General features: G+C 39.9%; 1 protein-coding gene across 6 annotated transcripts in view; it reads right to left on the bottom strand.

Annotated features, from left to right (window-relative positions):
* Nucleotides 1-254: 254 nt before the first annotated feature.
* Nucleotides 255-13,509, bottom strand: part of PHF14 (PHD finger protein 14) — a 248,771-nt gene continuing 235,516 nt past the window's right edge. For all 6 annotated transcript variants that reach the window (XR_014444023.1, XM_083144823.1, XM_083144821.1 and 3 more), the window contains one exon: nucleotides 255-1,032. Coding sequence is in view for 5 of the 6 variants with exons in the window: in XM_083144822.1 (XP_083000948.1) it covers nucleotides 970-1,032 (63 nt within the window). In the remaining variant the exon portion in view is untranslated. The remainder of the gene's footprint in view (nucleotides 1,033-13,509) is intronic.

Genomic DNA, 13,509 nt, shown 5'->3' on the forward strand with positions numbered 1-13,509 from the left:
TAATTGTGGTATTTCTACAGTTGTGAAGTAGCCCATATCAAATATTGACATTCTTGCTTTTAGTCCTTTTTTAAAAATCGAAGCAGGCGCCTGTTTGCAGGATATAGGTGAATGCATATATTTACAGCCTCCAAATGACTTGCTCTGTAACCCTCTGCAAATCAATAATCAAACGAATCACCAGCAAATTCAATGGTGGCTAAGTCACCATAAATGAGCCTTGTAGACTGAAATATAGAAGAAAAAAAATGCAGTCAAGAAAAATATCATTTATTTCTTGTTCTGGCTTAAATTGGCTCAAAATGTACAGTCATTGGAAAATGGGTATTACCACAATGTCATACAGGTATTTAAAAAAACAAAAAAACAACAACATTAGTTGTACATATAAAATAAGCAGCATGCATAAAATACATTGATCACCGTACAAAATCATGCAATAGTACACAAACAATGTCACAATTGAACATAAAAATCTACGACTGTAGTTACTAAAATAAACCTATACATATATAGTTAGTACATACCAGGTCACATCATACAGTACTTTGGAGATGGATTTTAAACAACAGAAAAATATCTTTTTGGTGGTATTTACTAAAAATTAATCAGATAGACACAATCTGTGACTTTCCTGTAATTGTAAAACTGAAGTCCCAACAGGCCAAGTACAGCTAGGGAAACCAACATTTGCCCATACCAAGTTTTGGGCATGCTTAGTCTGGGATAAGTTCATCTTATAAACTCCAGCACTGCAAGCAGACAAAAATAAAAAAGTAATTATTTTCGATTCATCCATCAGCATTTAGACCCCTCCCGACAGTAATAATCTGTTATTCTTTTTCCTTAATAAAAATTGTGATTAACCCTAGCAAAGAAATTAGAGGGGGTATAATGCAGTGACGCGTTTGGCGAAACGCGTTTCACAAAGGTTTAAAAATTTTTTTTAGCTTAGTGTTTCTTTTTGTTTCACGCCATCTCGGTGTCTAGCGGTTGCTGTGATTCTGCCTCTGACTTTTCACTTTCATCTTCCTGCAAAATAAATATAAAAACTTACATAAGTTTTATGAAGACACTTGTGGTAAAGGATTATATTGCATTTAAAATAGCATCTGTCGCCTAAACACAGTGGAGGCATCCATTGACATGCACCTAGCAACGGTACTGAGAATAACGTTTACCAATTTACTAAGAAAAGTTTCATATTGACCAAATCGGTGCCTTCCTAATGAACGGACACAGGAGAGGCTACTACAGTATCTCATTAAAGTTGACTCAACGCCGAAAATGGCCTAAGTAACGGTATACGCCGATAGGTAAATGTTATGTTAAGATGACTAAAAGATGCATACATGATAAAATAAGAAATGAATACATTAACAACTACACTATGGCCAGTATTCAATATGCTCGAGTGACGGAAGTCAATGTTCCGCCTGTCGAGTGTTGAAAACTGGGAGTGTTGGTGAAAACGGCCGCAGACTGTCGAGAAACGGCTGTGAACTCCGACAAAACATATCTGACTTGTTTTAAAGTCGTATTTGTTTTGTTGAAATCCGCCTTCAATGCTGTTGGAAAGTAGTAGATGGATAAGAACATGGTAATGAAATAACGTAAAGCATGTAACCACATTATAATTGAAACATCATTGTGGAATAACCTCTGGTGCGGGCAATAGTGTTTGTGTGGTCAGTACTTCAGCATTGGTCTGCAGACCAAACTGTGCTAGAATCTCCACAGCAGAGAGGGACACCCCAGGCAGATAAGAGGAACTTCATGGGGTGAATAAACAATAAAAACAACGTATAAAAATGGTTCCCATACTGTATGTAGTATGCAATACATCTCAAGATGGTCTGAAAAGAAATATTTTTAACATATAACTTGATTTGATCTAAAATAATCTTGCAGAATAAATTAAAGATCAAAGCACCTATGAACTTCAGAGAACAGCAGGTAAATAAGCAGCTAGCTAATGCTTCATCAGTGTGTGGTGCCTTCTGGAGACTACATTGTCGGACTGGGGCATGAGGGGTTATGGAGTGGTAGAAGCCCAAGCTTCAGGGGTGTGGCCAGTCACCAGAGACTTGTCCAACCATCACCAGTGACCACTAGAGGCCACTCCACTGACCAAATTACTCCTTTAACAGAAAGTGAAACCAAAATTATATGTTTCAAACATCCTGGATATGGAGGGTGTGGATCGTCTGGTCTACAACTAGGTTGACAAGCATTGGGTCGACATGCAGCAATGTTGACATGGGTATAGGTTGATATGGGTCTAGGTCGACATTGGCTAAGTCGACATGGTGTATGTCACAGTTTTTTTAGCCGAATGTCGACACAGTTTGAAGTGCACCACATCCCCTCGCAACGCTATTTTATTCTCCCACCACGCCCTAGTGGATGGTAGGGCATGAAATACTGCCTGTCAGCACATGTCGGCTCAGAAAACAGTTAAAAACCCAATGTCGACCTTTTGACTGTCAACCTAGCCCATGTCGACCTAATGGCATGTCGACCTAGACCCATGTCGACCCAATGACCGTATCCCGATATGGAGAGGGGGAGCTGTGAATGCAGAGATTGGAGGTAGGAGCAGATAGGGACTAAGCTGTCATGTCGACCTAGCCAAAGACTAAAGCAGCCCATACACGCTGCTTTGTGGGCGTGCTGTACTAGCACGGATCACATTGCATTGCATTGCATATACATCCGTTGTGCATGCAATGCGATGCAATGTGATGAAACCTAAGTACAAAAAGTCTGTGCAAGCACAGACTTTTTGTACTTAGGTTTCATCACATTGCATCGCATTGCATGCACAACGGATGCACATGCAATGCAATGCAATGCAATGTGATCCGTGCTAGTACAGCACGGAAAGCAAGCCCACAAAGCAGCGTGTATGGGCTGTTTCAGACTTTGCAGGAGGGTGGGAGGAGGTCAGCTCTTCCCACCCTCCAGCATAAAACCTGACCATCTCTCATCCTAACCTACTGTTTATGCTCACCTCTTTCCCTTCTGTGTCACCCCAGTCTGTCTAACCCTCCCCTTTTAGAATGTAAGCTCTCACGAGCAGGGCCCTCTCTCCTCATGGGCCTTTCTTAGAATATATAAACCTCTGCCACCCTGATGATTGCTGCAGTGTCCTGCCCCCTGATGTAACTATTCTTATTTACCATGTACTTGTCCTAAATGGTCTTGTACTATAATTCGGTATGTGTTTTTGTGATACCCTCACAGGTAAGTATCCTTTGCTTTACGGGTAAGTATTTTGTCTTCTTCACAGGTATTTTGTTATTAACAGACTTTAACAGTTCACCACAATAAGTTACACCAATACGACAATATAACGGTTTTATTTCACTGGAACTCAGCTTCCCTTGAGTATGAGGAAATTCAAGGTTAATCCGGCGCCAATGTAACAATATATAGATATAAGCAATAAAATCACTTTCCTTCTAACAGTGGTAAAGTATATTAACATCAATATCAATTCCTTAACTAATGCTACTATTTTGCAACAGGGCAAAACGGTTGCTGCCTATGCACTTACAATGTATCAATAGCAATTACAATGTTAAACATTTCCACAACACTTTTCCTACTCTATGAGGCCTCTAATTACTCAATTAGGTTAATTATTGCGCAATAATTATTTAGGACTATAATAGTCTTGGGTTAAACCTTGTGCGACTGCAGTCACCTTTTGTATAAGCGCTTATTTTAGATTAACTGTCCCTTCTTTTACAGGATTTTTAGGTCCCACGTTGAGGTGTCTATTTCCCTAAGTATTTGTAATCCACTATGGAAACTCTGTAGTCACTGTATAAAGTATTTAAAACAGAAACATTGTATCCCTTCAATCGGCTCTTTCTGTAGTAACACTGCTGCTGAAATTGGTACCTTTTTTCACTAGTAAATAAGCTGGCAGGATAGCCTCCACAGAATTGTCTGGCTACACTTCTCTGGTACCACTGTTAACCATAGAGTTGGTGTCTTTATTTCAGTGTGAACAGTCCATTAGAACAAATGAAGAACATTAACTTTTATTGTATATTTCTCTAGCAATGTCCTCACAACAATATCTGTTGTAATCTCCTCTGTAAACACTGTAATTCTCCTTCAGTGTCCCCAACTGACAATATCTTTACAATATGTTCACTGTGCAAGACTTATCCTGGAGATGTTATATACTATTAAAGAAGTTCCTTTTGGTGTATCTGAGCATCCTATCTGACTGTCACTCTATGCTGGCTGGGCCTGTTACAGTCCCTTTGGTCATATATGGAGTCCTAGGGGTTGAGTGCACTCACCACTCCTCTCTTCTCATATTATAGGCTTCTGCCTATTCTCCACCTTACTGCCTGCCTTCAGGGGAAGCTGCTGCTGTGTCTCCCTCCACAGGTTCTGCTACACAGCGTCTTTCTGCCGCACTTCAGCTTTCCTCAGCCCCTCTCTATAGCACACCAACTGTACTTTCTACTCAGCAGCTCTATTTATAGTCTCTGCTCTGGGGTTTCCTGATGAGCAGGGGCTCTGCCAACTGTTAGAGTATATTTTCCTTTCTGGAATGTTCCTCACAGTTCTCCCCTTTAAAGCAGGGTATATGGTATAGTCCACCCTAATGGGCTAGGAGGACAAGTCCATTGTCAGTTCAGGAAAGGGGTAAACAGTGTTTAGTTCACAATATTCTATTAATAAGGGGTATTAACACATGAATACTTTTCCTAAATAATTAATTAACTACTAATATTACTTTTGATATCTGCTAGATTTACTGTATCACAACCATATAACATTTTAGTTTATGTATAAACATTAACCCTTATTGGGGGTGTTACATTACTTCCCGCTGGAACGTTGTGTGTCCTCACACAACAGACAACATCCAATAAAGAACAGTCTAATATTTGTGGACACACACACACACACACGCACTAAAAAAAAAACACTTTTTACAATTAATATTGACAAAAGCAGTACTTATTCGGACATTTATGTTCAATCTAATGCCTATACTGTATAAATGGGGCACTTCTGTTTCTCATTCCATATTTTCTCAAAATCTGGTGCATAATTAATGCTGTTTCACTGGAACTTATCTCAATATATTTACTATTTGGAAGTTTGTACTCTGATGGAACAGAAGTTAAGGGCTCTTTAACTGAAATATATGGTTCTTCACATAAAATAGATTCAGACTTTAGCATAAAAGAACCAAGGCAATTAAGTTCATGGGAACCCAACCTCTCTGCTGTGGTTGAGTGGGCAACTCTTTCAATGTCTTCCTTATATTCAACAATTTTTAAATCTGGCTGGTTGTAGTGAACTTTACCGGCATGTGTGTCATCCATTCTAGGTTTAATCTGGTATTCTGGCTCTGGAAGAGATTGTGGTTTGTTAGTATCCTGTAGGTTCTGCTGCACCAATTCACTCTGTTGCTCTACATTTTGTTCAACTGTCCTCCCAACTGATTTTCTCTGCACTGGGACATTGGCATATGGACTGCGACCTGCTGCATATTTGCTGCCTTGTACTGAAACACCATTAGGACCAGTTACATTAGTAGCTTTGGTGCCCTTCTCTCCAATCACCACATTGAACTCCACCAACTCTCCTTCTTCCAAACTGCAGAAGAAGTTCCTGGGGTTGTTCTTCTTAATGGCAGTATAGTGCACAAATACATCTTCCTTGGTGTCAATACGGTTTATAAAGCCATAACCCCGTTGGACATTAAACCATAATACTCGACCCAAAATGTTCCTTGTGCTGGCTGGCAGAACACTGCCTGCATTAGGTACACCAACATTTTTAGCCTGGTTTTGCAATACTGTTTCTGGACCTATATCTTGTCTGTCATCCACAGGTTGATCAATTCTTGCTGTGCTTCCTGAGCACTGATCCTCTGCCTCAAGGTTTGAGTTTAAATTCTCATGTTGCCTGCAGTTGAACTGAACATGTTCCTTTTGTCTACGGCATTGACATACTGGCAATCCCTGTGTGTTAAACTGGTAGGTCCGTTTTATTCTCGAATTCCTGGCTCTCTTTTCAATATAACCTTTCTGTTGTTCTTGAGGAAGCAATTGCTCTTTCGTTGGGTTTTCCACCTCCCTGCACAGTTCTGTAAAACCCTGGATAGATTCTTCAATCTTGCTTTTTAATACTTCACTTTGGTCAGGGCAGGAGGATAACTGAGCATGCTGTATGACTGCCTCTTTGGGTGCCATGGGTTTTTTTCTTTCATTATAGCTGATTTTAGAGGGACTTCTGGCCTCAGAATTTTCCACTGATAAGGAGGAGGTAGTTTCAGAAGATGTATTCAGTCCCAGAATTTTGATAACAGTCTCCTTAAATTCAGGGAAAGGGCAAGTTGGATTCTGTGATCTCACCATGCATAATGTAGTACGCACTGCATCCCCGGGATGCTCCTTCTATAAATTGACTGGTCAATGTTTCATCCTCTTGTTGTTTTTCACGGGGGTCAAAGTTCTGTAGTTCTTTGAGTGATTCCTGCAAACTGAGAGCAAATTCTCTTAAGGATTCATGGGGCTGTTGCTTTCTTCCATAGAAGTTAATTTTAAGTTTAGATAAAGTTTGCAAATCAAAAATAGTGGACAATTTTTTAAATATGTCTTCTACGTTCTTCTTCTGTTCAGTAGACCAAGAGTTTACTTCCCGAAGGGCTAGGCCTCTTAACTGTCCGATCAATATTTCCACCTTCTGTAGCTCATTAAGGGAACCTATGCAAAATAGTGACAGCAGTTTTGACTTGAAGTCCTTAAATATACTGTTACCTGGAGTACATGCTTTCCCAGAATAAGTTGGCAGCCATGGGGCTCCAGGGTAGTAAGGCATTGTGATTGGTGATGCCATTGCTCTTTGCCTGGGTGACATGGGTAACAATCTCCGTCTCAAAGTTAACACAGGAGTCTGGATATCCAACATCTTGTTCCTATCCTGTTCGCGGACGCCAAATGTGATACCCTCACAGGTAAGTATCCTTTGCTTTACGGGTAAGTATTTTGTCTTCTTCACAGGTATTTTGTTATTAACAGACTTTAACAGTTCACCACAATAAGTTACACCAATACGACAATATAACGGTTTTATTTCACTGGAACTCAGCTTCCCTTGAGTATGAGGAAATTCAAGGTTAATCCGGCGCCAATGTAACAATATATAGATATAAGCAATAAAATCACTTTCCTTCTAACAGTGGTAAAGTATATTAACATCAATATCAATTCCTTAACTAATGCTACTATTTTGCAACAGGGCAAAACGGTTGCTGCCTATGCACTTACAATGTATCAATAGCAATTACAATGTTAAACATTTCCACAACACTTTTCCTACTCTATGAGGCCTCTAATTACTCAATTAGGTTAATTATTGCGCAATAATTATTTAGGACTATAATAGTCTTGGGTTAAACCTTGTGCGACTGCAGTCACCTTTTGTATAAGCGCTTATTTTAGATTAACTGTCCCTTCTTTTACAGGATTTTTAGGTCCCACATTGAGGTGTCTATTTCCCTAAGTATTTGTAATCCACTATGGAAACTCTGTAGTCACTGTATAAAGTATTTAAAACAGAAACATTGTATCCCTTCAATCGGCTCTTTCTGTAGTAACACTGCTGCTGAAATTGGTACCTTTTTTCACTAGTAAATAAGCTGGCAGGATAGCCTCCACAGAATTGTCTGGCTACACTTCTCTGGTACCACTGTTAACCATAGAGTTGGTGTCTTTATTTCAGTGTGAACAGTCCATTAGAACAAATGAAGAACATTAACTTTTATTGTATATTTCTCTAGCAATGTCCTCACAACAATATCTGTTGTAATCTCCTCTGTAAACACTGTAATTCTCCTTCAGTGTCCCCAACTGACAATATCTTTACAATATGTTCACTGTGCAAGACTTATCCTGGAGATGTTATATACTATTAAAGAAGTTCCTTTTGGTGTATCTGAGCATCCTATCTGACTGTCACTCTATGCTGGCTGGGCCTGTTACAGTCCCTTTGGTCATATATGGAGTCCTAGGGGTTGAGTGCACTCACCACTCCTCTCTTCTCATATTATAGGCTTCTGCCTATTCTCCACCTTACTGCCTGCCTTCAGGGGAAGCTGCTGCTGTGTCTCCCTCCACAGGTTCTGCTACACAGCGTCTTTCTGCCGCACTTCAGCTTTCCTCAGCCCCTCTCTATAGCACACCAACTGTACTTTCTACTCAGCAGCTCTATTTATAGTCTCTGCTCTGGGGTTTCCTGATGAGCAGGGGCTCTGCCAACTGTTAGAGTATATTTTCCTTTCTGGAATGTTCCTCACAGTTCTCCCCTTTAAAGCAGGGTATATGGTATAGTCCACCCTAATGGGCTAGGAGGACAAGTCCATTGTCAGTTCAGGAAAGGGGTAAACAGTGTTTAGTTCACAATATTCTATTAATAAGGGGTATTAACACATGAATACTTTTCCTAAATAATTAATTAACTACTAATATTACTTTTGATATCTGCTAGATTTACTGTATCACAACCATATAACATTTTAGTTTATGTATAAACATTAACCCTTATTGGGGGTGTTACATTACTTCCCGCTGGAACGTTGTGTGTCCTCACACAACAGACAACATCCAATAAAGAACAGTCTAATATTTGTGGACACACACACACACACACGCACTAAAAAAAAAACACTTTTTACAATTAATATTGACAAAAGCAGTACTTATTCGGACATTTATGTTCAATCTAATGCCTATACTGTATAAATGGGGCACTTCTGTTTCTCATTCCATATTTTCTCAAAATCTGGTGCATAATTAATGCTGTTTCACTGGAACTTATCTCAATATATTTACTATTTGGAAGTTTGTACTCTGATGGAACAGAAGTTAAGGGCTCTTTAACTGAAATATATGGTTCTTCACATAAAATAGATTCAGACTTTAGCATAAAAGAACCAAGGCAATTAAGTTCATGGGAACCCAACCTCTCTGCTGTGGTTGAGTGGGCAACTCTTTCAATGTCTTCCTTATATTCAACAATTTTTAAATCTGGCTGGTTGTAGTGAACTTTACCGGCATGTGTGTCATCCATTCTAGGTTTAATCTGGTATTCTGGCTCTGGAAGAGATTGTGGTTTGTTAGTATCCTGTAGGTTCTGCTGCACCAATTCACTCTGTTGCTCTACATTTTGTTCAACTGTCCTCCCAACTGATTTTCTCTGCACTGGGACATTGGCATATGGACTGCGACCTGCTGCATATTTGCTGCCTTGTACTGAAACACCATTAGGACCAGTTACATTAGTAGCTTTGGTGCCCTTCTCTCCAATCACCACATTGAACTCCACCAACTCTCCTTCTTCCAAACTGCAGAAGAAGTTCCTGGGGTTGTTCTTCTTAATGGCAGTATAGTGCACAAATACATCTTCCTTGGTGTCAATACGGTTTATAAAGCCATAACCCCGTTGGACATTAAACCATAATACTCGACCCAAAATGTTCCTTGTGCTGGCTGGCAGAACACTGCCTGCATTAGGTACACCAACATTTTTAGCCTGGTTTTGCAATACTGTTTCTGGACCTATATCTTGTCTGTCATCCACAGGTTGATCAATTCTTGCTGTGCTTCCTGAGCACTGATCCTCTGCCTCAAGGTTTGAGTTTAAATTCTCATGTTGCCTGCAGTTGAACTGAACATGTTCCTTTTGTCTACGGCATTGACATACTGGCAATCCCTGTGTGTTAAACTGGTAGGTCCGTTTTATTCTCGAATTCCTGGCTCTCTTTTCAATATAACCTTTCTGTTGTTCTTGAGGAAGCAATTGCTCTTTCGTTGGGTTTTCCACCTCCCTGCACAGTTCTGTAAAACCCTGGATAGATTCTTCAATCTTGCTTTTTAATACTTCACTTTGGTCAGGGCAGGAGGATAACTGAGCATGCTGTATGACTGCCTCTTTGGGTGCCATGGGTTTTTTTCTTTCATTATAGCTGATTTTAGAGGGACTTCTGGCCTCAGAATTTTCCACTGATAAGGAGGAGGTAGTTTCAGAAGATGTATTCAGTCCCAGAATTTTGATAACAGTCTCCTTAAATTCAGGGAAAGGGCAAGTTGGATTCTGTGATCTCACCATGCATAATGTAGTACGCACTGCATCCCCGGGATGCTCCTTCTATAAATTGACTGGTCAATGTTTCATCCTCTTGTTGTTTTTCACGGGGGTCAAAGTTCTGTAGTTCTTTGAGTGATTCCTGCAAACTGAGAGCAAATTCTCTTAAGGATTCATGGGGCTGTTGCTTTCTTCCATAGAAGTTAATTTTAAGTTTAGATAAAGTTTGCAAATCAAAAATAGTGGACAATTTTTTAAATATGTCTTCTACGTTCTTCTTCTGTTCAGTAGACCAAGAGTTTACTTCCCGAAGGGCTAGGCCTCTTAACTGTCCGATCAATATTTCCACCTTCTGTAGCTCATTAAGGGAACCTATGCAAAATAGTGACAGCAGTTTTGACTTGAAGTCCTTAAATATACTGTTACCTGGAGTACATGCTTTCCCAGAATAAGTTGGCAGCCATGGGGCTCCAGGGTAGTAAGGCATTGTGATTGGTGATGCCATTGCTCTTTGCCTGGGTGACATGGGTAACAATCTCCGTCTCAAAGTTAACACAGGAGTCTGGATATCCAACATCTTGTTCCTATCCTGTTCGCGGACGCCAAATGTGATACCCTCACAGGTAAGTATCCTTTGCTTTACGGGTAAGTATTTTGTCTTCTTCACAGGTATTTTGTTATTAACAGACTTTAACAGTTCACCACAATAAGTTACACCAATACGACAATATAACGGTTTTATTTCACTGGAACTCAGCTTCCCTTGAGTATGAGGAAATTCAAGGTTAATCCGGCGCCAATGTAACAATATATAGATATAAGCAATAAAATCACTTTCCTTCTAACAGTGGTAAAGTATATTAACATCAATATCAATTCCTTAACTAATGCTACTATTTTGCAACAGGGCAAAACGGTTGCTGCCTATGCACTTACAATGTATCAATAGCAATTACAATGTTAAACATTTCCACAACACTTTTCCTACTCTATGAGGCCTCTAATTACTCAATTAGGTTAATTATTGCGCAATAATTATTTAGGACTATAATAGTCTTGGGTTAAACCTTGTGCGACTGCAGTCACCTTTTGTATAAGCGCTTATTTTAGATTAACTGTCCCTTCTTTTACAGGATTTTTAGGTCCCACATTGAGGTGTCTATTTCCCTAAGTATTTGTAATCCACTATGGAAACTCTGTAGTCACTGTATAAAGTATTTAAAACAGAAACATTGTATCCCTTCAATCGGCTCTTTCTGTAGTAACACTGCTGCTGAAATTGGTACCTTTTTTCACTAGTAAATAAGCTGGCAGGATAGCCTCCACAGAATTGTCTGGCTACACTTCTCTGGTACCACTGTTAACCATAGAGTTGGTGTCTTTATTTCAGTGTGAACAGTCCATTAGAACAAATGAAGAACATTAACTTTTATTGTATATTTCTCTAGCAATGTCCTCACAACAATATCTGTTGTAATCTCCTCTGTAAACACTGTAATTCTCCTTCAGTGTCCCCAACTGACAATATCTTTACAATATGTTCACTGTGCAAGACTTATCCTGGAGATGTTATATACTATTAAAGAAGTTCCTTTTGGTGTATCTGAGCATCCTATCTGACTGTCACTCTATGCTGGCTGGGCCTGTTACAGTCCCTTTGGTCATATATGGAGTCCTAGGGGTTGAGTGCACTCACCACTCCTCTCTTCTCATATTATAGGCTTCTGCCTATTCTCCACCTTACTGCCTGCCTTCAGGAGAAGCTGCTGCTGTGTCTCCCTCCACAGGTTCTGCTACACAGCGTCTTTCTGCCGCACTTCAGCTTTCCTCAGCCCCTCTCTATAGCACACCAACTGTACTTTCTACTCAGCAGCTCTATTTATAGTCTCTGCTCTGGGGTTTCCTGATGAGCAGGGGCTCTGCCAACTGTTAGAGTATATTTTCCTTTCTGGAATGTTCCTCACAGTTCTCCCCTTTAAAGCAGGGTATATGGTATAGTCCACCCTAATGGGCTAGGAGGACAAGTCCATTGTCAGTTCAGGAAAGGGGTAAACAGTGTTTAGTTCACAATATTCTATTAATAAGGGGTATTAACACATGAATACTTTTCCTAAATAATTAATTAACTACTAATATTACTTTTGATATCTGCTAGATTTACTGTATCACAACCATATAACATTTTAGTTTATGTATAAACATTAACCCTTATTGGGGGTGTTACATTTTTGCTCATAACTGTGCTCTTCAAAGCGCTGCGGAATATGTGTGCGCTGTATAAGAAACTAAATAAATAAATAATAAATAAATTGTGACGGGCTTTTAACTAGTGTTTATATAACTGAGCCAAAGTACCAGATCTGCTCATGATTACAGGCATTGTATGCAGGTGAGCGCTGTAGGAATTTGCATATTTTACACAAAGCAAACAGCCAACCATATTACTCCCCCTCTCTGCGTGTTCCAATCTTTTGGTCATTAGCGTTTAGGTCGATAGTTGCACACATGGTCCGGCAAGGTCAAAAGGTCAACATTGTGTAGGGGGGGTTGTTTTAATATTTTTCTAACACACTACGACAGGGAACAGTACGGAAGAATAACCTGTGGTGAACGCAGCGAAGTCCTGAGGTGTGGCAAGTGATGAGAACCCGAGAGGGTACACTTTTACGCAGATTTGTGTTGAACATACAAAAGGACACCCCAAAAAATTTGTTTGGACCTTTTCTGTGTTGATTGTGGTCATGCAGATTTTTCTCCTATCTCCCCCCCCCCTCACTTAAGGTCCCTTAAATAAATGTAAACAGATCCCTTATGGGCAGCAATATTCTCTGTACAGCGCTGCGGAATATGTATGCGCTATATAAAGAGCTGGTAATAAATAAATAATAATGTAAAATGTGCAGAGATTTTACATGACATTGAATCGTGTCCAAATTCAAATCTAAAGTGCGGTGTACAAATAAAGCTGCCCAGCATTTATGGTCTACATGCAACAGCAGTCCGTATTTACCCTTCATGCAAACAAACGTGTGTATGTACATCCCTTGCATCGTACAGCAACTTCTTCCAAGTGCAAAGTTACTTGCTGTGTTCCCGCCTTGGAATCAGCCACATTGCCGCACACACAATGTTAAACACACACATGGACTGAATGATTAATTTTCCTAGATTTGGAGATGCGCCTCATGTAGTCCACATTACAGTTACGGGGCCTACACATAGTGATTTAGGGTCATTTCTAAGTGATTTCACTAGATCGCTTAGAAAATGCCCCTACATTGCTATGTGTGTAGGGGCCATAGCGATGTGCAGCCTGCGTGTCGCGATTATCCGGCAATTAATATGCAGTAATGGCGTCGCTATCGCCCGAAGGAAAAGCCAGTG

Source organism: Crinia signifera, chromosome 5, assembly GCF_055691185.1.
Source record: "Crinia signifera chromosome 5, ASM5569118v1, whole genome shotgun sequence".
Classification (NCBI taxonomy): domain Eukaryota; kingdom Metazoa; phylum Chordata; class Amphibia; order Anura; family Myobatrachidae; genus Crinia; species Crinia signifera.